Source organism: Ambystoma mexicanum, chromosome 6p (assembly GCF_040938575.1).
Source record: "Ambystoma mexicanum isolate Mex_15411 chromosome 6p, UKY_AmexF1_1, whole genome shotgun sequence".
Classification (NCBI taxonomy): Eukaryota; Metazoa; Chordata; class Amphibia; order Caudata; family Ambystomatidae; genus Ambystoma; species Ambystoma mexicanum.
The window spans coordinates 1,445,917,331-1,445,941,217 of record NC_090935.1 but is presented as its reverse complement, the minus strand read 5'-3'; the positions used below and the strand labels follow the sequence as shown (position 1 = coordinate 1,445,941,217).

The 23,887-nt window shown below is 45.0% G+C and overlaps 1 protein-coding gene across 2 annotated transcripts in view; it reads left to right on the top strand.

The window, feature by feature from the left end:
• Window positions 1–23,887, top strand: part of LOC138510495 (uncharacterized) — a 338,379-nt gene that overhangs the window by 35,797 nt on the left and 278,695 nt on the right. For both annotated transcript variants that reach the window (XM_069626188.1, XM_069626187.1), the window contains exon 2: window positions 8,214–8,340. In XM_069626188.1, coding sequence (XP_069482289.1) covers window positions 8,214–8,340 — 127 coding nt within the window. The remainder of the gene's footprint in view (window positions 1–8,213; window positions 8,341–23,887) is intronic.

Sequence of the window (23,887 nt, the reverse complement as noted above, 5' to 3'; positions counted from 1 at the left end):
CCTCCGACTGAGCCATTGCTCTGTTGGGGCTTGTACCTTTGTTGCTACTTGCGACTTCCTGTAATCGATATGCCCGCAAGGTTTCTCGCCAGTCCGTCCGGAGCCTCCCTGTACCCCGCCACCCAGACCGCTGCGATCCCGGCGGGGGGTGGGGAGCCCCTCTCGGGTCAATTAGTGGTTTCCTTCCTGGGGTGCCCAGAGGAGGCACGTGCGAGGGGGGGGAACCAGGGCGAGGTCTCCCCCCCCTCAATAGAAGAATTCCTTTGCTGCCTCTGGGGGGATGATGTTCTTGGGTGGGCACACGCCCCAACGTCGCCTGGCGGGGGCCTCACACTCTGTCCAGCTTTGTTGCGGCAGTCAGGGACTTCTCTTGGGTTCCTCGTGGGGGATGTGGTGAGTTAATGAGTCCTTTTGACCAGACCCGTGGGGCCTTTCACACTGGGCAGGGGGCAGGGCACCGTGGCACTTGCCCCCACCCTGCAGGCACACGTCCACACTTAGGTCCTCAGGGGGGGGGAGAGGAGCCGCCCCGGGCGGGAACATGCCCCACCAACACCGGGTGGGGGCCTCGCACCCAGATAGTTCCCGAGTCAGGCGCCGTTAACACTGTGTCCCAGGAGGCAACATACCATGAGGAGAGAGGATGTGCCAATGTTTTTCAACTATTTAGTCAAGCTAACTTTATTTCTGCTTGCTCAACAGCTTTCACAATATTTGTTTGGGTCATTCTGATAATTTCGAGTGCACAATTATGGCTCATATATTTAATTACTTCATCTGTTCGGCACCAATACATTATTATTTTTTTTACTAGGTTTCCCTTCAGAAATTCTCTCTATCGCTGCTTAGGCTATTCTACATGTGCTCATTAATGCCGACGTCATTCTTGTGACGTATTCGGCAGGTGTTTTTGTTTGCACGCGACTTCGCATCTCTGTTGTGCACCTGGATACGTCATTCGCGCAGCGCAATACACTCGAGCAGCCGCGTACGTCACTTCCGTGACGTATGCGGCCGCCGTCCTTTTAAATGCGCGGCCGAACAAGTTGACGTTTGATCCATTCAGTCCGACATATTCTGTTCCTCGATTGACCGAGTGAGTATATTTTGTCTGTTTTTCTCTTTTGTTTGCTCCCCGATTGACTTCTAGTTCCACGTAATTATTTGAACTTGGTTTTCCTGTATTATTTTGCAGGTGATATATGTGGTCAAGCCATTACGGCGTTACTTGTTCTGACCCCTATTATTTATCCACGTGAATTTATTGGATTTTACCCAGTTACTCTCCTCATGGTATGTTGCCATTATTTTTCTTTCAATATTTGACTACTGATCATCCGCTTATTTTTATCCAATTTGATCCGAGACCTTATTTCAACAGGAGCATATTACTTATGTATCAACCATCAAGCCCTGATGGTAAGCTTTCTTCCGGCTATGACTAACATACCCTTCTTCACTTGGGTACTTTTTGGCATCCGGACACCCCATTTCTGTGTCGGCTCGCACATTAACATATCCAAGTATAACTTATCATTAGTTAGTGCACTTGGATGTACTTACCTTAGTTGCACGTTTGGGTTACTTACCACTCCAATGGTCGGAATTCATGACAATTTTTCTTTTAATCCGGTGACTGGTGTTTAACTTTGCATGGGTTTGAACTGTGGTTATTGAAGCACATATAGCAACAGTTATTCTAGCTCTGTAATTGTTACACTTCATTCATCAGAATACCTTATTGTTTTTTCATTCATGCTGTCTGATCTGCCTATTCCGCAACATCTGTCCTTCCTTCGCTGGCTGATATGGTATGCTTCAACATATTTGAACATTTTATTGCAATATAATTTTTCAATTTTCCTTTTGGTTTTTGTTTACTTTATTCTTTTGAATTGTCCTTTTGGATTATGTGAAATTGGATATGCAATATGGTTACAATGTTACCATTTACTTTTCATTTTGATAATTGTATGTTATTTGCCATGCCAACTTGCATTTGTGGCTCATACTGTTGTATTTTATTTCATTAAGTTTTGTTTCATCTGTTTAAATTATTTTTAACGGATTATTAGATTTTGAAATAATTCAGCCTTGAAGACGACCTGAGTGTCGAAACACGTGTCGGCTGTTCTTCACTGTGTTAAAACCAAAAACACTGACTCTTGATCGTAGTTGTATAATTCAATGGTGTAGAGCTCATTTTCACCCCAAACGTCTACTTAATCATTTCATGAGTGCCAATTTATGTGGATAGGTTGGTGGGAGTTGATTTGCTGCTAGCACCTCTCTGTATATTTCAATTCTCCCTAACTCAGACAAGTGACAAATAGTACACAAGTATATAGTTGTGAATCCACACGTCCTGTTCATTGAAGCATATAATGACACACATGTTTGATTCAATTGTAATCCAGCACCAGCCACCCTATTCCCGGCCATGGTTATCCCGGACCAACTTTCCGGCAGCAACTGGTAACCATTCAGACCACCTTCATGTGCACATTGCATGTCCACAGCCTTATCCCCACTCCACCAGATGCTGGGAGCAGCAGATACTCCATGCATGCTCTTTGGTGCTGCTGAGTTGCAGCTTCTTTGTCAATGGTCTTATTGCACTTTTTGTTTCTTGTCCCCATAAACCTCACCATGGGTTGCACTGCCACCCTTAACGCTACCTCCTTTCATGTGCTCAATAAGTGCCAGGTTGGCCTGCGTCATCACAACAGTGATTGGTGCAGAGTGCTTGTCCTCCTGCAACTGCCCACAGAAGTACTGTGTAATCAGATAATGTGTTCCTCTGTATGGCAGACAGACTGAACAGACTTCTTTCTCCCCCTTTCACATAGTTCAGCGCATCAACCTCAAACATTAGTCCAACCCCCTAGCCGTCCCGCCAACCCTTGTTGCTACTCGCCAACCTCTGTCGCCTTCTGCTGCTGCATTATTTAGTCTTTCCTCTGTAACCTAAACCTTATGCCATGCAGGCTGCTGAGCCCTAAAGCATCAATTTTAGCCTGTTTACCCTGCTATCTCCTGTTGCCTTGTCGTCAACACCATGTGTCATGCAACATCCTTCTTGACCATAACCCAGCTTCCCACGTGCCAAATACATGGAAGCGGTCCTGCTGTACATCAGAGATGGATTTGTGTGTCACTGGATGCCAATACTCCATAGGTCTTTGTCCTCTTGTACCTCTCACCAGCCGAGAATGCTGTCCTTTATGCAACCTTCCTCATCTGCCATAAGACCCCCTTTTAATTATCTTGCTTTGCTTAAATTCATCTTGTACTTCCTCTCCAACAGTCAAATTCAGGTTAGATCTGGTCCTTTTCCCTCTAAAGCTACAACACTGCTCTGTGGAGTCCCAGAGTCTCCCATCCTTTCCCTGTGGCTCATGAATGCATATCTGAAGCCTCTTGCCAACATCACGCCCCACTCCTGACATCTTTAAGACCTATTCTGATGGTACAAAGATAGCTTTCATGCTCCAGGGGCCCCCAGATGACCTCCAACATATATCTGACTGCCCTCTGCAGATCCAGGAGTGGATGGTGGATGATCACTTCTGTCTTAAAGCCTTGACAACAGAGATAATTTGCTTTGGATTCACCATTCCTCCTTCACTTTGCTTGGCCTCCAGTGGCCACAGGTATTCACCTGATCGCTGGCCTCAGTAGCCAGGGGAATACATGTACCATTAAATAAGGAACATTCTATGGATGGGTCAAAGTGGGTTCCCTTTCAGCCATTGACCGCCTACGTGTTCCTTTCAAATGATAAAGTTAAAAAACCCAATTCTTATAAGTCACTCTCTCTTGTTCTTGAGTGGACAAAACACATATAAATTCCCTACGCTTCACAAGTCGTTAGCCTCTAGGTTATCCTATTCCATAAATTCAAGTCTCTTAAGCATTGCCCAACACAAAACCCATAAGCCCAGTCCATCCCTAATCTATCAAAACAAGTTCCAAAAGTATACCCTCTAGGAAAGCTTTACTTAGGGTCGACTCACAGCCTAGAACCCTGTCTTTCTGCTTTGCCCCAGGTTACAGAAGACTTCACTCAGGTGATTTTCCAAAAAATCACCAATGCTTCTCCTGGACCACCCCTAGTGTTAGGGCTCAACTCTTGTTCTTCTGGGCCTGCCTTGCGTCAGAATTCAATTCCAGTCTCCCTTGAACCTTGAACATTGAACGTTCAAATATGTATTTCTCCTTTCCTAATCTGGGTCCTTTTGAGGGCGCCAATATTGTAATGCTCTCCTGACATAGGACAGGATCTGCTCCTTGACAATCTCGGGGGTTTGCGGTGGAAACTGTGTGGTTCTAATCCTTCTAATTCCTTCAAAGGTATGAGACAAACTCTCAGCTTCTGAATCACTTTCTCTTTCCAGAGCTTCCAGGCTCTTTTTCCTCTACCTTTCTCCTCCAGCCCTTCTTCAGGTATGCAGTGTCGCCTATACAAAAAATTGTGGTAAAATTGCAGTGGTTTGACCCGGTAAAGTTGTGCCCCATTTACCATTTAAGGGGAGCGGGGCTTGTGGGGGTGTCCCCCGCTTCCCTTCAATGGTATAATGGGTCTGGGGGTTGCGGGGTGTCCCCTACATCCTTTACATAGATTGCGGCGGAAAAACCACAGCATTTTTGCCACGATATTTTGTAACCACAGCTATTTTTGCTGTGATTTTAACACATGGAACCCTTTTTCAATGCTGGAGTTCTGCCTTCTAGGTAACAAGGATGGATTTCTGCAATCTTCTAATTCAGATTCTCCTCTTGTTTAAAGTGAGTTTGGAGTGTGCTTCCTCCAGGGCTTTTTCAGTCCCAATGTGCTAGACCTAGAACGTTTGTAAGGCCTGGACTGGGGTTGGCTTTCAATTGTTGCTCCTGTTTGACTAATTGCTGCTCTGTTTGAATTCTCCCTGTTTGATTGGCCATGCTTCAGGGAAACCTTAATTTCACTCATTATTGAATTATTATGGCAGTCCTGATATTCGTCAGCAGACTTCCGTTCTTCCTCATTACTAATGACGACTGGCAAGTCTTTAAAGGCTTCCGTGACGTGCAGCACCATATTTGTTTTGTTTCCTGTGAGGTACGCAGTCCTGTGGTTCTCCATGGGTGGCCCCGTTTCTCCACATCCCAGTCTCCGGCTGCCTCTCCTGCATTTGTTTCCCTCTGGTATAAACTGTGATGAATCACAGGATTCTGTCACTTCTCCCAAGGGGGGAGCTTTTCCTTGTGAGGCTAGGGAGGTGATCCCGCTAAGCAATACCCTCCCTAGGGGTAGAGGCAAGTGGGATCTCACCGGGAGAGACCTCCCCACTTGCGACTAGGACTCCTGTGTTCGGAGGAGGAACTCCCTGCCCAAATACCAAAGCAACCGAAAGTAATAAAACCTGCTGGAAAAACACAGGACGAATCACTGTATATTTTCTACTGCAAAACCTCACCTGAGGGAAAAATACCTCTTTGGTACTGTGACGAAGAAAACAAATGGAACAGTAATGAATATCAGTCCAACACAAAAGAAGGACTATCACGTTAAGCAGTGGAAGCCCTAGCAGAGCGTCATAAGTATTAGAGGCAGAGACACCAGGAGAAGAAAGCCCTGTGAATTTCAAAGCTGCGCTGGAAACAGAAGGAGACAAGAAGCCAAGAAGGTGCGGGGTCCCATCCACAGAGGGAACCTGGACGCAGGAGTGCCCGAGTTGCACCAGGAAACCGAAACACTTGAGAGAGTCAAGCAAGCACGTACAGGTCTCTGGTAAGAGGTACCCAGACCTGTAGAGAGAGACGAAGAAACAGCAAAAACCTTCCTGACTGTGATGGAGTATGTAAATCAACACCGCAAAGGGTGTCGGAGAAAGAGAAAGCGACAACAGAAGTTGCTGTCCTTGCCCAAGGAGATGGACCGAAGAGGCGACCTAGCAACAACACCTCAAAGGTAACAGGAAGAGCAGGAAACCCGGGGAGGGTAGCGAGTTTAATAAACACTATAATCATACTCGTCCCAGTGAAAAGTCAAGTTACCAAAAGAGTGAGAATCCTCACTGGGTTAGTCATACTCATCCCAGTGAAAAGCCAAGTAATCAGAAGCACGAGAATCATTACTGGGTCAATCTTGTCCCAGTGAAAAGCCAAGTAACCAGAATCGCGAGAATCCTTACTTGGTCAATCATACTCGTCCAAGTGACACACTAAATAATAAGTCAAGTGATAAGAGGAGTAGTAACTACAAGAACAGTATGGGCCTCATTATAAGTGTGCTGGTCCGGAAACAATGCTGCTGCTAAGCTTACCGGCACCGTTGTTTCCGACCAGAAAAATACAACTCTGCAGGCGGAGCCATACCGCCCAACAGGTCAGACATGCCGGGCGGGATGGCACCCACCCTCATAGTTTTCACAGGAGTACTGGCACCGTTAGCAATGGTGCTGGGGCTCCTGTGTCCCCATTCCCATAGATTGCTATGGGAATGGGGACTAACAAAATTGCTGGCGCTTGACCTCCAAGCCGGCAGACTTGGAATAGCCCGGTGACACCGGGAAGTCAGGCGCTGGTAGTTTTGTACCGGCAGGGTTACCGCCGGACCCATAATGAGGCCCAATAAGTACTTATAATAGTCAATGGGCCTCATTATAACGTTGGCGGTGATGGTATGAACGGTGCCGGTAAGGCACCGACAACATTCATACTGTCCCGCTGCATTACGAGTTCTGCTCACAGGTTCCTGACAGCCCGCCCGGTCCTACCTGGCGGGCTGTGTGGTACACGCGAGCAGAACTCGTGATTGCACCGGCACCGTTATTAACAGTGCCAGTGCAACCATGCTCCCCACCCCCATTCTGCCCGCGAATGGGCAATTACCGGCCCATTCATCTCATAATGGGCTGGTTATTGCCCAATCAGCGGGAGGCAGTGCCAGTAGCGAGCATGGCGGTAGCCGTGCCTGCCATACAGGCACGGCTACCACCGTGCTCATAATGAGGCCAATGAATTTGATTTGAAGAACCGGTATCACCCGGGCGCTGGTTCATGGAAGTAATGACTCTTTGTATGATTGTATACAGACTTTACAAAGAATTGTAGCAGTCTTGTCGCTTTTTATTTGTTGGTGATTTATTAATACACTCAGCTGACGCGTGTTTTGACCCAACATGTGTCTTTTTCAATGCGTGTGTGGAGATCACTGAAGTGATCTACCCTGTCGCTCCCAATGCAACATATCCTTTCTTCACCCATCTCTCCTCCCCAAGACAAGCAAACTAGGGGTCCTTTTTTATTTATTTTATTTATTTATTTATTTTTACATTTATAAAGCGCTCACACAGCCCGCAAGCATCGAGGCGCTGTTACAGGAATTGTTTGTTTTTCTTAGTTGCGTAATTGTGTTTTTTTTTTTTGTCTTAGTGACGTATTTATAACGCGCTTAAATACCCAGAGGTTTCTAAGCGTGGACCCGGGGATCGAACCTGTTGTTGCTTCGTGTCGTCTTGCTTCCAAGACGCACACACTGCCGCTGAGCTATCCTCCCGGGATAAAGCAACCTTAACCACTTTATTACTTCTCCTTCTACTACGGTCAGGATTAAGCTGCTTATTACCAGTTATACCGCTAAGAAAACTCCAGTTCTGCCTTGGTTCTCATCCGCTTTGATTTCTGTACCAGCCTCCTCCCTCCTGGCGGCAGCCTCTATTCCTTCCAACTTGAGAATGTACTCAACTTCAGTACGTGTACCCACTACAATCTTTGGTGCTCTTCTCCCACCTTGAAACACTGCCTCTGTGCTGATTGGCTTTCCATGAAAACCTGTTACTCTCCAAATTTCTTCTGCTTGCTTTTAGATCTCTACTTGCGCATGCACACCACTCCTTGGCTAACACTACCCTCTACTACCCTCCACCTTTTCTCATTTCCATTTTCAAGCTGGTATGGTTTCAGTATTTAGGTACAACAAATGCACCCAGTGCATAGCAGATTTTCTGCTTTCACATGACTAATGTTTGGATTCAGCAGAAGGTTTCATAGATTAATTTTTAGTAGATGAGGAAGGGATTAAAATCACTCAATAGTTGGCAGCCATTTTGGCTGAGCCCCTCTGCGCATTGTGAACCCAGGGAGATTGAAATTGTTTTACCACTATGCTCTTGTTTGTCACAGTAAGGAGCTTCTATGTTTGTCATGCCCATTTTATTGTTTTTTTGCAGGCGTCTGTTGCATTCTGCGATGTTGCTACATATTTCTCTGAAGAGGATTGGACGCGTTTACATGAATGGCAGAAGGAACTTTACAAGAATGTCATGAATGAAATTCACCAAGCTTTGATCTCTCTAGGTAAATATGAATTGTGTGTCTTTATCCCAGAGGTGTAAGTGGCGAATCAAGAAGTAGAGGTATTGTCAAAGAGTATGTTTTAGTGGGTCTGCACCAAATGATACCTCAGAAAAGTAGCATTTCTGCCTTCCTCCATTTATTTAACTTTTAGTACCTTAGTTTGTATTGCCTCTGATCCCATTGTCCCCTCCCCTATGCTAACATCTGCAATGCCCTCTGTCCAAAATGGTCATTGGCTAACCCTGCTGGTAATCTTGGCAGTCTGTGATAATTGTGTCTGTGAATATTGCACCAGAAATATGTGTTCACCTGTTCTATGACAATGTTTCCGGAGGAGGGAGGTCTAACGTTATTCCCTTCAATGTTTAGAGGAAATCATTGCATTTCTAAAGTATGTTAGCCCAGTAAACTGGCCAAACACTAGAGTTTATAGAAAATGCTTAGAGGTCTGTGTGTTCCTTGAGAGCTCTTTTTCGCCCAAAAAATAAAACTGTGTTGCACTTGGAGGGGAGAACATTTGAGTTTGAAAGACAATTGTTAAGGGAAGCTCGAATGCTTGCCCAAAATATATTTATATGCAAAATATAACCATAATGTCATTATGAAGCAAAACGTATTGGATGTTCCAGACATAATTTTAAGGCATATTGTACCCCTCACCTTTTTGCAATAAACTGAACAATTTAAAGTTTTTAAAGGACATTCAACCTGGTTTATTGGTCCAAACTAGCCAGAGTTTAGAGACAATTGTTAATCAAATTCTTCAAGTCTTGTTCAAATACCCTTTGCATGGAAATGAAGAGGGCCATTCTGAAAATTATCTCTGTTGTTAAAAGGTCAGCTTTGGGTTAGATTTTATTTGAAAGTTTTGTAGAGTGCTAAATCACAGTGAGATGCTTCAGAGCGTAGGAAATACCATACTTAAGGAGGACATTAGACAACACCATTACAGGGAGTTACCCCAAGATATGATATGACAGGATAGGATATGATATGATGAGTCATTTATAACACGCCTGCACACAAGATTTTCTAGGCGCGACAATAATACCTGTATAAAAAAACAGAGGGAAATTGAGGCAAATTGAGGTTAATAATCATAGTATGAAAAGTGAATTCCAATTCAACCAATGAGTTATACTTGGGCTTGCATACATGAGAGAGTAGAAAAGGTATGGGGACATTTAGGAACTAATGGAGGGGAGTCCCCCAGTTGTACTGTTTTTTAACAAACAGATTCAGGAAAGACTGAGCTCCACAACTTTCATTGAAGTTGATAATCATTTAAGCTTTTTCTTCACATTAGAAAGGAGGTTTCTAACCTAGTTTCCAGACGGAGGGTTTCCTTTTTCTTGGCTCCCACCATGGCCAAAGTTCTTTCATCCAAGTGTTATTTCTTGAAAATTGGGCACACCAACATGTTCTCAGAAGCCGATCTGAAGTTTTTCTTTGGGATGTGTTGCCTGATGCCTGTTGCCGCTAGATTCTTCTGGATGAAATAGAATGTTTTATGAATAATTATTTTTTCAATATAAAGGCATTGAAGGGCCATCAAGGAAGTGGTGATGAAGTCTTGTCTTGTGGTGTTGAACTCAGAATTTTAAATTTGGTGGTATGAGTGAGCAAAATGTTGTCATGACATTGTCTGAAAGCCAGGTTGCCATCTTGTCTAGGAAGGTAATATTCAATTCTTTAATTAAACATTCAACATTAGCTGCCTTGTTGGCCATTCTGCAATTGAGTTTCCTGAATGTGAGGACTGAGGGGAGTTTTTGAAAAGATGTGGTTGGAGTAGGAAAAGAGGAGGTCTCAGAGATAGTTCTGTTGGACTATTGGCCAGAAGTACTTGGTTTGTCATTAGAATGTAGGGAGGTTGAGTACTATTTAGGTTGGTTAGGAGTTTATTGGTGAGAAAGGCCTGTTTGCACTGGATTGTAGAGTTGGTGTAGTTTTGGGGTTTGGTCACCAGAGTGGTGCCTTGATGTTGTAGTTTTTTGCCCTCTAGCGTTGGTCTTCTTGTTCCCATCTTGGACCGCTAGAGGTGGGCAGGATTTTGCCATATTTATTTGGCTGGTAATATATTATTTTATCCAGTTTCTGGATGGATGATTGAGTGTTTGGCTTGAGTCTTTAGTGTACCATGGTCATACGAGTTGACCGTGACTTTTAGGTATTTGAGAAAGTGTATGGCTGTTTCGCACCATAAACCAGCATCTGTGTGCTCTTTGTTGATGGAGAAAATAAGTCTAATAATAGTCCTGCAATTGGCTCAGTAAGGAGCTCATTTTGCTCCAGTAGTTAATTTGACAGCAAGGCCCTGGTAAGTTTGGACTCAGGCATAGCCAGGTCCCTTCTACCAAATTGTTGTTATTTGCACAAAGGAATGAAAATTTACATAGCAAAAAGTGGCGTACATGTGTATGTCCATGTTTATGTGCATGATAAGTGGCACTCACAATTACAATTAAAAGCTGCCCGCATGTCAGGCAGCATTTCATTTTCATTGTAAACACTACTTACCATACACGCATGGTAAGCAGTGTTCACAATTGAAATTAATTAATCAATGCGAGCATGTTGGGCAGCGTGTGCAATGGACCATCTGAGAAATCTATGGGCATTCTCAATCCTAAACCCCTTGGATCCTCTACGCAGGTGGCTAGGGAAAGGCCATCACTATTGGATCCCGACCCTGGGGACGGAGAAGCGAGGGAGCATCACCTGGGTGACGGGTCCTTGGGGAACGGAAGTGGGGTGCCCTTAAGCTAGACATGATATCCCTCTTTTTCTGCTAGTGACCAACCCAACCCTTCTCCCCTCTTTGTTGGCTGTATAAGCTTGTTCCCCTCATTTCTCCCCATTGGACTCTTGACAGCACTGGGACGAAGAAGAAGCAACTAAGAGCAATGAAGACCATGTTCTTTCACCACTCTGGTACTGGGATGAAGAAGATGTCTGCTAAAAGCTATCGGGGCCAGGCATTTATTAATTGTGGTCAGGCACGGCTAATTGAATACTCACACCTGCAGCCTGCCAAGGGGCTACAGGTGTATAAATGGAGACCAGCCCAGCAGTATGAGAGGAGGAGACAACAGGGAAGCCTATACGTGGTACAGCAGCAGGAAGGCCGGCGCAAGTGTAGCGAGGGAGCTGGGAATCTGTGTAAGAACGTCACATGGGAGCCGTGTGGAGAGACTTTCCCTTTTATGTTCGTTTAAGATGCTTATTACCCTGTGCTGAGATGTGGACACAGGGGGGACTGAGGGGTAGGTGCGAGACCCCGGATGTGAGGACCAGAAGGCTGCCTTATCCAGACTGCTGTGAAGCTTTTGAATGCGACCAGTGAATTTCTTTCCATTGAGAAACCCGGTGTGTGAGCATTGCACTGAGCTACGCGAGAAATACATGGTTGATGACTGCTTGTGTTTTTGAAGAAACACGTTTTCGTAGGTCTCCGGTTCAATCCATTTTTTCAATTTAAATACATAAGAATACTTTGTATCAGAGAGTTTGTGTGTGGGAGAAAACACGTTTCCCAAAGTCTCTGAAGGTTAAACATCACTTTCTGAAGTGAATGATAAACATATTATACCACGGGTTGAAGAAAGGCATTCTGAATGCAAACCATGTGCTATCTGAATATCAAACTGAATGAAAATCTTAACAAGCGCAACCCGTGCCTTTTGAATACCAAAATGTCCACAAACTATATTTAATGAATATCAAACTGAATAAAAATAAGAACAAAGGCAACCCGCACCTATTGAAGACTAAACTGAATACAATCTTTGTTTTCTTGAATACTGAACATAGTGGAAACCTCATAAGAAAGAAGAACTGTTACATACTAAATTCAGAATAAAAATGGAACTTTAATTTCAAGCCAAGCAATTAAATGCTGAATAGTAAAAAATGAATGCTACTTTTACAAGTGAAAACAATTGTGAACTTTGAATATTGAAAGAAAGCTGGAAGATTATTTCAACATAGTCACAATTTCCACATACAAAGAGGGAACAAGAGTGACTACAAACTTTAAAGAGACAAATTATGTTTTTGTGCTGAAACTAAGTCTTGGGGAGGGGAACCCTAAGACTTGCTGCAGGAATAAAGCCTTGGGGAATGGAATCCCGAGACTTGAACTTTTGATTGACTTGGGACGAAGGTTCTTTTTGGTGCTTGGAGCTGTGTTACTTGGAACTTGGGGAAGGGAACCGTGAGTACTGGTTAAACTACTTTATCCTGATCTCAAGAGAGGTAATGTTGAGACTTTTTGTTGGAACTACTTTATACTTGGGGAAGGGAGCTGAAGGGAAGCTGAGCACTGCAAGAGGCTCAGAACTTTATGTTGGAGACTGTTTCTTTTGGTTGTTGACATCCCTAGACATTGTATATATTAGTTGTGAGGGGCAGATAGGTGTTTGACACAGATTCTTCATTTGAACTCTTTGACTCAGACTTTCCTTAGTTTTATTTAGGCAGGGCAAGTTAGATCCTTTTCCATCCTGACATTTAAGTTAATAAAGGTGTTTTATGTAAATATTGAATCTGTTGTCTGTGTCTTGCTTCATGATGCCGTCACAGATGGTGTTAGAAGTGGGATGTGTCTCAACTGATACATGTTGGGGGACCATACCATTTGAGAAACTAAGTATCAGAGCATCCAACCCCTCAGTATCCACTGCAGGTTTGATATCCGTTGCATTAGGAATGAAACAATTCCCCCAGGAGAAAGGAGACTGATACCTACTGACCTAATACTGATTCCACCTCCGGATACATACATTCGACTAGCACCCAAGTCGGGTGTAAGGTTCAACAAACCTCACACTGATTTCAGGCATCCACTTTCCTACCTATTGCCAGGACGATCGTGGCAGCCATGGTGGACCAGAAGTTATGGACCCTGATAGCTCTCCTGAAGGGTACACCACTTAGTAATGGCAACTTGATTTCTGGTCCACTTCCAGGATCAAAGGAAGTGGATCGGTGATCCGCCATTTGAAGCTACGACGTTCAACTGAACGCGTCTTGTATTCCAGCGACAACGGGTAACCATTGTTTCTTCAGGACTTCTATGCTTCCTACAGTGAAGGATCCAGGTACTTCATTTTCAGCACGGCATCATTAGGTATTTAGTGATCACGCTCGTTATTGTTCTACTTCCATAAATACACAGCACTTACGAAATCCCTGCTAGTGGCAACGCAATGAGCTTCAGCGCTTACTTCCTGGTTCCTTTCCCTCTGGACTTCCTCCTCCATGATCATTTCACTGACCCTTTGCTGTACACCCTCCAACGATAGTGCACCGTTATCCGCAGCTGATCTCTTATGTTATTCTCAAAGCTTCTCCTGGTGGAGGGGCTTGGTCTCTTCAGAGTGGACTGACCCCCTGCTTAAGGTACATACAAAACAAAAAGGAACTCAAAGGGAAGAGGGAGGGATAACGTTCATCTGGGCTAATGCTCTCTTTTGTCTCACCCTTGTGTATAGATTGATCACCAAGGACAACACTCCTGCACCACTACTGCACTACTACAGCATCCACTGGAGGGGAAATAACAAAGTGGATTTTGGTTATGTGAAACGATAACCCCTTTTCTCTCTCAACCCTGGTGCCCTGTCTGCATGGTTTCCGATTTGGTGCCCTGCCTGCAGGCTTGTATCAATCTTGACATCAGATTTAGCATGGAGATTTGGGATCAATGTCTTAGTGGAGTAAATAGATCAAGACTTTTGCAGTGATGTTAAGGTTTTACTACAGAACCACAAAAAGGATCCATTTCAGATCCATTAAGGAGATAAGATTGCTCAAGGGGTGCTTGAGAAAGCAGTGTTCCCTTAATTGAAAGAAATATCAGGCAGGGAAAGTACAGAAAGGGGGATTTAAGGCTTTGGGGAGGCTGACGAAACACCTGAAGATCCTCTCAAAACTGAAACTAGAAAACCTATAGAGGAAGAGCCTGAGACACTTGCTGATTTAGCTTTCGCTCATAGAATTGACTCCTTATTGCCTGAGGCATTCTTACAGGCAGTTTCGGAACCCGAGGGTCATGAGAAGAGGTTTATTTTTTAAATCTTCTTTTTTTTTTTACTTCTTTTTTTTTTTAATCTGGACTTCTTTACAGAGGAGATGCCTCTTTGGAAGGTCTAGTAAAGTTGATGGTGGCCAAGAGTCATAAGCTGGTGGTGTTAGTGATAGCCCATTCCCATTTTACAGGAGGTCATCTGGAGCAGTTCAAGACTCAAGCACCTTTATTCAAGTATGCACAGTCTGCCAGAAAACTAGCACTCACATGCCTCCACCAGCACCCTTAAATGCGTAACCAATAATTTGAGGTTCCATTTTCCAGGATTGGTATGGATATTGTGGGACCCTTGGAAACTTCTAAACTGGGGAATAAATATATCTTAGTCATTGTAGATTATGCCAGCCGTTATCTGGAGGCCTTTCCCCTGATATCCAACATGACACAACAGATCCTGAAACGCTTACTTCCTTTTTTCTCCATGGTGGGGTTTCCAAAGGAGATCTTAATGGATCAGTGCTCAACCTTTATGAGCAAGCGTTTGGCGGAAGTTAAAGAACTATTACAAATTGCTACCCTTAGAACATCGTATATCATCCCCAGACAGATAGCGTAGTAAAAAGATTTAACAAGTCTCTTAAGACCTTTGTCATGACCCACATCCCAGAACCCCTCTGGCAAGCCCATGGGCCAGAAGAGATCTGGGCTCGGATCTCTAACAAGCCTTGGCATCCACTTCCTAGGCCCTCTTGGAGCCAGTCCTGGCGCCTATGGCGCCAGGCTCATACACTGTGAAAAGACATGCGCTCAGGGGACTACTTTATTTTGAAGCTGTCAGCCAACATGGAGGCATCCACATAACTTGGCTCCTAGGAACCAAGCTATGCGGTATGGTGTTTTGGGTGTGGTAGCTTAGGGACTACTTTACCTGGACTACTTTCTTGAAACTATTTAAACCACACCCGAACTGGATAACACGCTTCACGTTACTTTGCAATCTTGCAACGTGACGCTCACCGTGTCCAGCTATACCCGCGAACCTCGGAGAAGCAGCACCTGCAAGGAGACAAAAGGAACATCATTAGCAGCAGCATTTTACCTGCAATCTTCATCTTTAGCCGCCCACACCTCCTGCGAACAGCTTCCTAGGATCAGCGCGGCTCCCGGACCGACGGATCTGAAAGAGGAAAGAAACAAGGTATTAGAGACATTACAACATTACGAACTGCAACGAAAGGCTTACCTGGCAGGTCGCCCCTCGGCCAGCATCGCTTTGGAATTCAACACCCTGGGAGAACACCGCGATCTATGAGAAAAGAAGAGAAAACAGGTTAGCAAAGGCAAGGCATCACAGCGCTGCGCATAGTGCCTACTTACTGCATCATAGCGCTCGTCACGCGCCATCATTTACCGGCAAGGCCCAACTCAGACAATGCGCCACACTGAACCTCTGCATATCTAAGGAAGAGAAAGAGACATTATTAAACCAAGAAAGGCATGCAGGAATAACAGAACTATACAAAAACAGCAATAAGACCTACCTGAAAGACATCAAACGGGCTGGCGTCAGTGAAGTAACTAGATTGCATTCGCCCACAAAGGACAACGTGCCCCTGCCAAGAAGGCAGGACAGAGAGCACACCTAATTCAACAATAAGGTGAGGAGAGGCCCAAGAGGGGCTGAAGGCATAGGGGGTGGTGGGAGGCTAATTACCTCAGTTGGCCAGTCTTCAACATAGCCCTCCTGTATTTCAGGCAGAACCTCCCCCACAGGCCACATCTGGGAACCACTGAGAAGGATACCAGTGTCCAATACGGCTGGGTGGCGTCCCCGTGGATACCAGGTGAGCGTAACAACCATACTACTAAAGATAGTTGAACAAGATGGGGAAAAATTGCGATCAAATGATACCCTAGGCCTTGTTTGCAGTTCAAAACCCCCCCTCAAGCCTCAACAGGATTTTCCCCATTTAAACTCCTTTATGGACAAGAACCAAGGGATGGCCTGGATATGTTTCAGGGAAGCTTGGGAGGAGAGAGGTAACTCCAGTTCCCCTCTCCCAGACTGTGAGTAGGTTGAAAGTACACATGAAGGTTGTAAGATATCAGGTACAGGCTCACATGGTTAAGGCACAAGAGCAACAAAAGACCTCTCACTATAAAAAGGTTTCCCTCAGATCCTTTTCAATAGGTCAAAAGGTACTCGTCCTGCTGCCCACCTCAGAAAATAAACAAAACATGTGTCCAAGTGCCATGGACAATACAAACTAATAGAGCAGATGGCCCCATGTAATTCTAAGGTCTCACAAACTGATCGCTGCCTTAAAACACAAATCTATCATATCAGTTTGTTCAAGAAGTGAAGAGAGCATCCTACGGAAACTCTTGCCATAATATTATCTTGTCTTTTGCCAGAGGACACAGAAAGTAAGGTCCTAATTTCATGATCTTAATAATAATCAGAAACAAGATCTATATGAACTTATAAGACAGTTTACTGATGTGTTTAAGGAAGAACCTGGGGCAGTGAAGGGGACTTATCATCATATCCGCACTCCCGTGCGTAAAGTCATACACCTAAAACAGTATCGATTACCTGAGTCTAGGAAAAAAAACATAATTCAGGAAGTCAAAACCATGCTAGAGGCTAACATCATTGAACCTTCTAGTAGCCCTTGGTCCTTCCCCATTGTGTTGGTGGCTAAACCTTATGGAAGTTGGAGTTTCTGTATAGATTTCCATAAATTGAATGCCATCTCTGCTTTTGACGCCTACACAATGCATTGTATTGATGATCTGATAGATTGGCTGGGTAAAGCTGTATATCTCTAAACACTTCATCTCACAAAGGGATATTGGCATGTTCATTTACATGGACCTGATGAAGAGAAATCTGCCTTTGCACGCCATTAGGGTTGTTTCAATTTAAAGTCTTACCTTTTGGGCTACATGGTGCTCCTGCAACATTTACAAGACTTGTGTATACTATCTTACAACCAGACTCGCAATTGTGCAGAGTGTATATGGATGACATTGTAATTCATAGCAAGACCTGGCAAGATCATTTGTACCACCTCTATACTATCATCAGAGTATTAAGAAAAGTGTGGTTAACCGCTAATCTAGGAACGTGCAAATTGGCCCAATCCGCAGTAAAGTATCTGTTTTTTTTGTGGGTAATGGCACCGTCCAATCCCAACAGGAGAAACACCCCCTCCCAAAATGAAGAAAGATGAGGGTCTTTTTGGGATTGGTTGGGTACTACCGCAGATTTATTGCAAATTGTTTCTAATAAAACATCTAGACTGACGGTCAAGTTGAAAAATGCTGAGCCCCAAAAGATCAGGTGGGAAGAAGAGGATGAAATCTGTCTTACAACATTGAAACAGGCTTTATGCTAGAACCTTGATTTAGGCATAGCCGATTTCTCCAAAGAATTAATTCTTCAGATGGATGCTTCCTTAACGGGACTAGGAGCTGTTTTGTCACAAAATGATGGGTGCAATAGGGTTCGCCGAATTCATGAGGGAAACGGGTACGGTGGACACCTGGAGACTACCTAACGAGGGAATACACAATTACACTTTCTTCTCGCACGTCCATAAGGGCCTATCCAGAATAGACCTACTGCTAATGACAAGTGTACTCTTCCCATGTATCGAGGAGGTCCAAATTCACCCCAAGCAATATCCGATCACGCACCCTTAACGGCGGGTGTGTCGGTTTAGGGCCTTCCAGACCCCCCGCAAAGGTACTGGAAGCTCCAAGATCACATTTGACTAGATAGAGCAACCAGGGGCGAGCTATCTGAATCACTCTCTTGCTACTTTAAAGAAAACACAGCAAGGGGGTGCACTGAGTCAACAGTCTGGGACGCGATGAAACCAGTGGTAAGGGGGCTTCTAATCAACTGCGCTTCAGCGCAAAGAAAGAGGGGACAATTACAACAGGCCAGACTAGAGGGAAGAGTGGTGGAGCTGGAAAAAAGCTTCAAACAACACCAAAACACGAATGTAGGCAGGGAACTTAAATTTAAATAACTTAGATATTTGCGCTCTCTATGGAACCATTCGCGACCAGAATCCGAGAAAACTCGGGAATATAGGGGCTGAAAGTAGGAGACAGCACCGATAAAGTGGCCATGTATGCGGACGATTTTCTCCTCACCTTAACCCGGGTCGATGGCTCGTTAGAAGCCCTCTGGCATGAGATAGAAGCTTTTGGAAAATCATCGGGGTTCAAAGTTAATTATGCTAAATCAATAACTAGGCGTCAATATCCCACAAAAGCACAGAGAGACATTGGCAACCAAACACCCCATCCCATGGGCTAAATCCCATATCAACTATCTAGGGTACAGATCCCAAACAAAATAGAGCACACGTATCGAGCCAATTTCCTGCAACTGTTCAGGGAAATGCGCAGAGACCTAGAGCCCTGGCACAAGCAAGAGGTGTCATGGCTAGGGAGAATCACGGCCCTGAAAATGAACCTGGTCCCAAGACTAACCTATTAGTGTTTAGCCCTTCCAATCATGATCCTAGAGAAGGACTTACAAAAGTTGCAAGTAAAAGTATTGAAGTATGTCTGGGGAGGGAAAAAAACACGGATAGCAAAGCAAATCATGCTCTGAAGCATAAACACCGGCGGCCTGGGGGTACCGGACATTTCTAGGTACTGCCTTGCAACGCAGCTCTCTCACGCCTTCGTGTGGCACGACACCACCAACCAACCCTGCTGGGAAAAAGTACCCCTTGCATCACTCCCACATATCGCAACAACCCGGCCCACTTAAACACTGGCCCACTAGCAACCACCAGAAACTCAATAGAAAGCTGGTGGATAGTAGATCGAAAATGGGGCTGCAGAAGAACTCTAGGACCCCTGTCCCCGATCTGGAACAATCCCGACTTCACCCCTGGGGTTCCCTTCAGAGCTTCACCAAATGGAAGGAAGGGGGACTAAATCAGTTGGCAGATTTCTTCAACAACGGGACCCCGCTAACATTCGAGGAGTGCAAATCGAAATTTTGGGTACCAGAATTCGAAAGATTCCGCTATGCGCAACTTAGACACTGGATGTCCCAAACCAACACAAGAACACTCTGGGGTAGAGAGTTAACAGCATTGGAATGCACCCTAACAGCATCAGCCCCCAAAGGGAAAATATCTACTTTATATAAACTACTGGACAAATTCGACCCTAGCAAGAAAGAGAGTTATATGCTCAAACGGGAGAGGGACCTGGGGTGGGAGCTAGATCTGGAGGACTGGTGGCAGATCTGGTCCCGAATACACAAAAGCTCTAAGTGTCTCACAAATAAGGAGGAGGCAGTAAAAGTGTGTTATAGATGGTACCTTACCCCAGAAATTCCAAACAAAAGTAGCTCAGCGGTACCGCCACAGTGCTGGAGGGGCTGCTCAACCACAGGCACATTGTTTCACCTACTATGGACGTGTCTGGAGAAAGGTACTGGAGCAGATCAAACAAATAACTGGCTTAACAATCCCATGGGATCCGGGGATAGTTCTTTTGGGCGACACGGGCGGAGGAGCATTCCCGCTGAAAAGGCCGCCTAGCGGACCTTTGCACAGAACTGCTCACAGCAGCTAAAATCACCATAGCTAGGCTTGGAAGCGACCTGAGGGCCCGGCACTCCCCATGTGGTGGACGAAATGTTGGGATACAATAGTCGCAGAAAAAATCACTGCCTCCCGTATGGGAAACATGAGCAGATACTACAGCACTTGGTCACCCTTCCTAGACTATGCGGAACAATTCCCGGGTGTAGTGCGCCGACCCCCGACACTCCCGATGGTTCTCGAAGCACAACCATAGGCCATCCCCGGGGCCAGACTAGCGACAAGGCCACTATCATTATGATACCCGCGGGATAGTTATAATATAAACTTATAGCCAACCATGACGGCCTGCACCTGCAAATGTTACAACAAAGATGAGGCGAGCACAACCGCCCCTGAGACGATCAGACAATCCGCACGCATGATGATCATGATGATTGTTGCACTCTGCTCTGACCTCCTCCCGTTTTCTTTTCTTTCTTTTCTGTTAAACAGTCTGTTGTACTGCATGTTATTGAAAAATGTCAATAAAAAGAAATGTTGAAAAAAAAATGATGATGGGTTTGAACACCCCATTTTATACATCAGCAGAAAGCTCTTCCACAGAGAGAAAAACTATTCAGTCATGGAGGCACTGGCAATTAAATTGGCCATACTTCACCTAAAGTATTATCTTTTAGGTTACACATTTTGCTTAATAACAGACCATTCTCCTCTAGTTTGGATCAGTCAGAGGAAGGAGCCCCATCCTCTGGTAACACAGTGGTTCTTGGACCTTCAGCCACATTGCTTCACAGTGGAACACCGGAAAGGCCGAGAGCAAGATAACGTGGAATTTCTCTCCCGGTTTCCTTGTGAAGCACCTTGATCCAACCCACATTCGGGAAGGGCATTTGAGAAACCTAAGGGTATTCTCACTTCTAAACCCCTTAGATCCTCTACACAGGTGGCCAGGGAAAGGCCATTGCTATTGGATCCCGAACATGGGGGTGGAGAAGCGAGGGAGGATCATCTGGAAGGTCCTTGGGGAATGGAAATGGGTGCCCTTAGTCAAGACATGGTATCCCTCTTTTTCTGTTACTGACCAACCCTTCTCTCATCTTCATGGGCTGTTATAAGTCTGTTCCCCTCATTTCTCCCATTGGACACTTGACTGCACTGAGATGAAGACCATACTCTTTCACCACTCTGGTACAGGGACGAAGAAGATGCCTGCTAAGGGCTGTCTGGGTCAGGCATGTCCCATTAATTGTGGTCAGGCAGGGCTAATTGAACACTCACGCCTGCAGCCTGTCATGGGGCTGCAGGTGTATAAATGGAGACCAGCCCAACAGTATGAGAGGAGGAGACAACGGGGAAGCCTATACATGGAACAGCAGCAGGAAGGCCGGCGCAAGTGTGGCGAGGGAGCTGGGACTCTGTGTAAGAAACCAAACGTTACGAAGGGAGCCATGTGGAGAGGCTGTCCCTTTTATGTTCGTTCAAGATGCTTGTTCCCCTGTGCTGAGACGTGGACACAGGGGTATCCGAGGGGCAGCTGCGAGAACCCGGATGTGAGGAGCAGAAGCCGCCTGATCCAGACTGCTGTGAAGCCTTTGAACACAACCAGTGAGTTTCTTTCCGTTGGGAACCCGATGCACGGGCATTACACTGAGCCAAGCGAGAATTACATTGTATGGGAGTGGTCACGTTTGGGAGAAAACACGTTTTTGAAAGTCTCAGAAGGTTAAACATTACTTGCTGAATAGAATGATGAACAAATTATACCATGGGTTGAACGAAAGGCGTTCTGAATGCAAACCATGTGCTTTCTTAATATCAAACTGAATAAAAATCTTTACAAGCACAACTCATGCCTTTTGAACATCAAAATCTACACATGCAGTACTTTTCCTACAACTGAAAACAATTGTGGACTTGAAACAAAGCTGGAAGATTATTTCAACAGTCACAATTTCCACATAGATAGAGGGCACAAGAGTGACCATGAACTTTAAAGAGACAAAGAATATTTTTGTGCCAAAACTAAGTCTTGGGGAAGGGATCCCTAAGACCTGCTGCTGGAATAAAGTCTTGGGGAAGGAAATCCTGAGACTTGAACTCTTGATTGACTTGCACCAAGTATCTTTTTGGTGCTTGGAACCATGTTACTGGAACTTGGGGAAGGGAACCCCGAGTACTGGTTAAACTACTTTATCCTGAACTCAAGAGAGGTAACTTTGAGACTTTTTTTGGAACTACTTTATACTTGGGGAAGGGAGCTGAAGGGAAGCTGAGTGCTGCAAGAGGCTCAGATTTTTGTGTGAGACCGTTTCCTTTGGGTTCTGACATCCCTACACTTTGTATATATTAGCTGTGAGGGCAAGATAGGTTCTGGACACCGACAGATTCTTCAATTGAAGTCTTTGATTCAGACTTTCCTTAGTTTTATTTAGGTAGGAAAAATCCACCTTAGTATAGGGCAAGTTAGGCCTTTATCCATCCTGATATTTAAGTTAATAAAGGTGTGTTATGCCAATATTGAATCTGTTGTTTGTGTCTTACTTCATGATGCCTTCACAACCTGCATGGAGTCAGTCTGCTTTATGCAGGTTAATAAAGCTGGCGGACTCCATAGGGATCGCCAGCATTTGCGCCGGCATGAACATCCATGCCATCACAAATGCTGGAGCCATTTGTTGTGGTGGAGAGGACGGAAGGTGGCAGAAATGCAAGTTGTGTTCCAGCCCCCCACTCCGCCATGCAAATTATTGCAAATGTGCTATGGCGTGAATGGAAGGCGTTAAAGCCTTACTTAAGGTTTTTACGCCTTCCATTCACGTTACACCACAATAGAACATGAATGATTTTTTTTTTCCTTTCTTTGAGGTCATGTGGTTTGGTGCTCTAATGTGGTGGTGGTACTGCCAGAGCTCATCCTGAGGTTTAGGAGGCATTTTAGGTTGAACGTTCCCCATTTTCCTTTATAGGGTATGGATTGAGATTGTAAAATGCATTTGGTGTGGGTACATACTCATGAGTGGAGCAGATAAAAGGGGTTAAATTGGACTTGGGGAAGGAAATAACCCACCAGTACAAAGCCCCCAGGTATTTGAATAGTTGGGGGCTACACACTCTAGACACACTACCATTCTGTTCTGTTGTTTGTGCTTTAGACTATACATGTATAGGTAATGCAATACTATTACACTACATGAGCACTGTGTACAGTAATGTTTACACTATTATATTACGTGGCTGGTATACCGCACCAGGACAAAAGCACCTACTGGAACAAATACCAAAACTGGGAGTTATACTGACATAAACATGCAGCAAGTATAACTAGCTTGCTTGGGGAAGCTGAGGTGAGCAAGAGGGTTACAGCATCAGAAACAAATACTTACTTGGCTTCATAGCTGGATAAGGGTCGCTGACTTAGGTAGGTTAATTACAGTCTTAGGGACGTCATCAGGTGGAGGATGAGCCAGGCGAGCAGGTGGTTGGCGCCCTTAGTCAGGCAACCGTAGCCCACTGCCTGGTTCATGGCCGCCAATTTTCCACTATTAATGAGGCAGGCATGCATTGTACTTCTCTAGACTTACAGGAGGATGTTGGGGTGCTCGCCTGCTCCTTAGTTTAGACATCACTTCCTGTGGCCATCTTGAATCAGCACACTCTGCAGCTGAAGGCCACAAGAGGCTCCTGTGGGAAAACCAATCGGGAAGAAATGGCCTCATCCCAGTAACAGCTGTGACAAAATCGGAGTGACCAACCACTGATGGACTAGGCGATTAGCTGACAACAGCTTTTGCCATCACTTCCGAACTCCCTAGGGGCATCCAGCCACGGACATCCAAGTTAAGGATGGAAAGGTGCAGGGTGAAAACCAGCTTTTGACCAGGCTCTTTGCCTCTGCCTTGCTCCCTGCTGTACCTGTGAGTACCACTAGCTT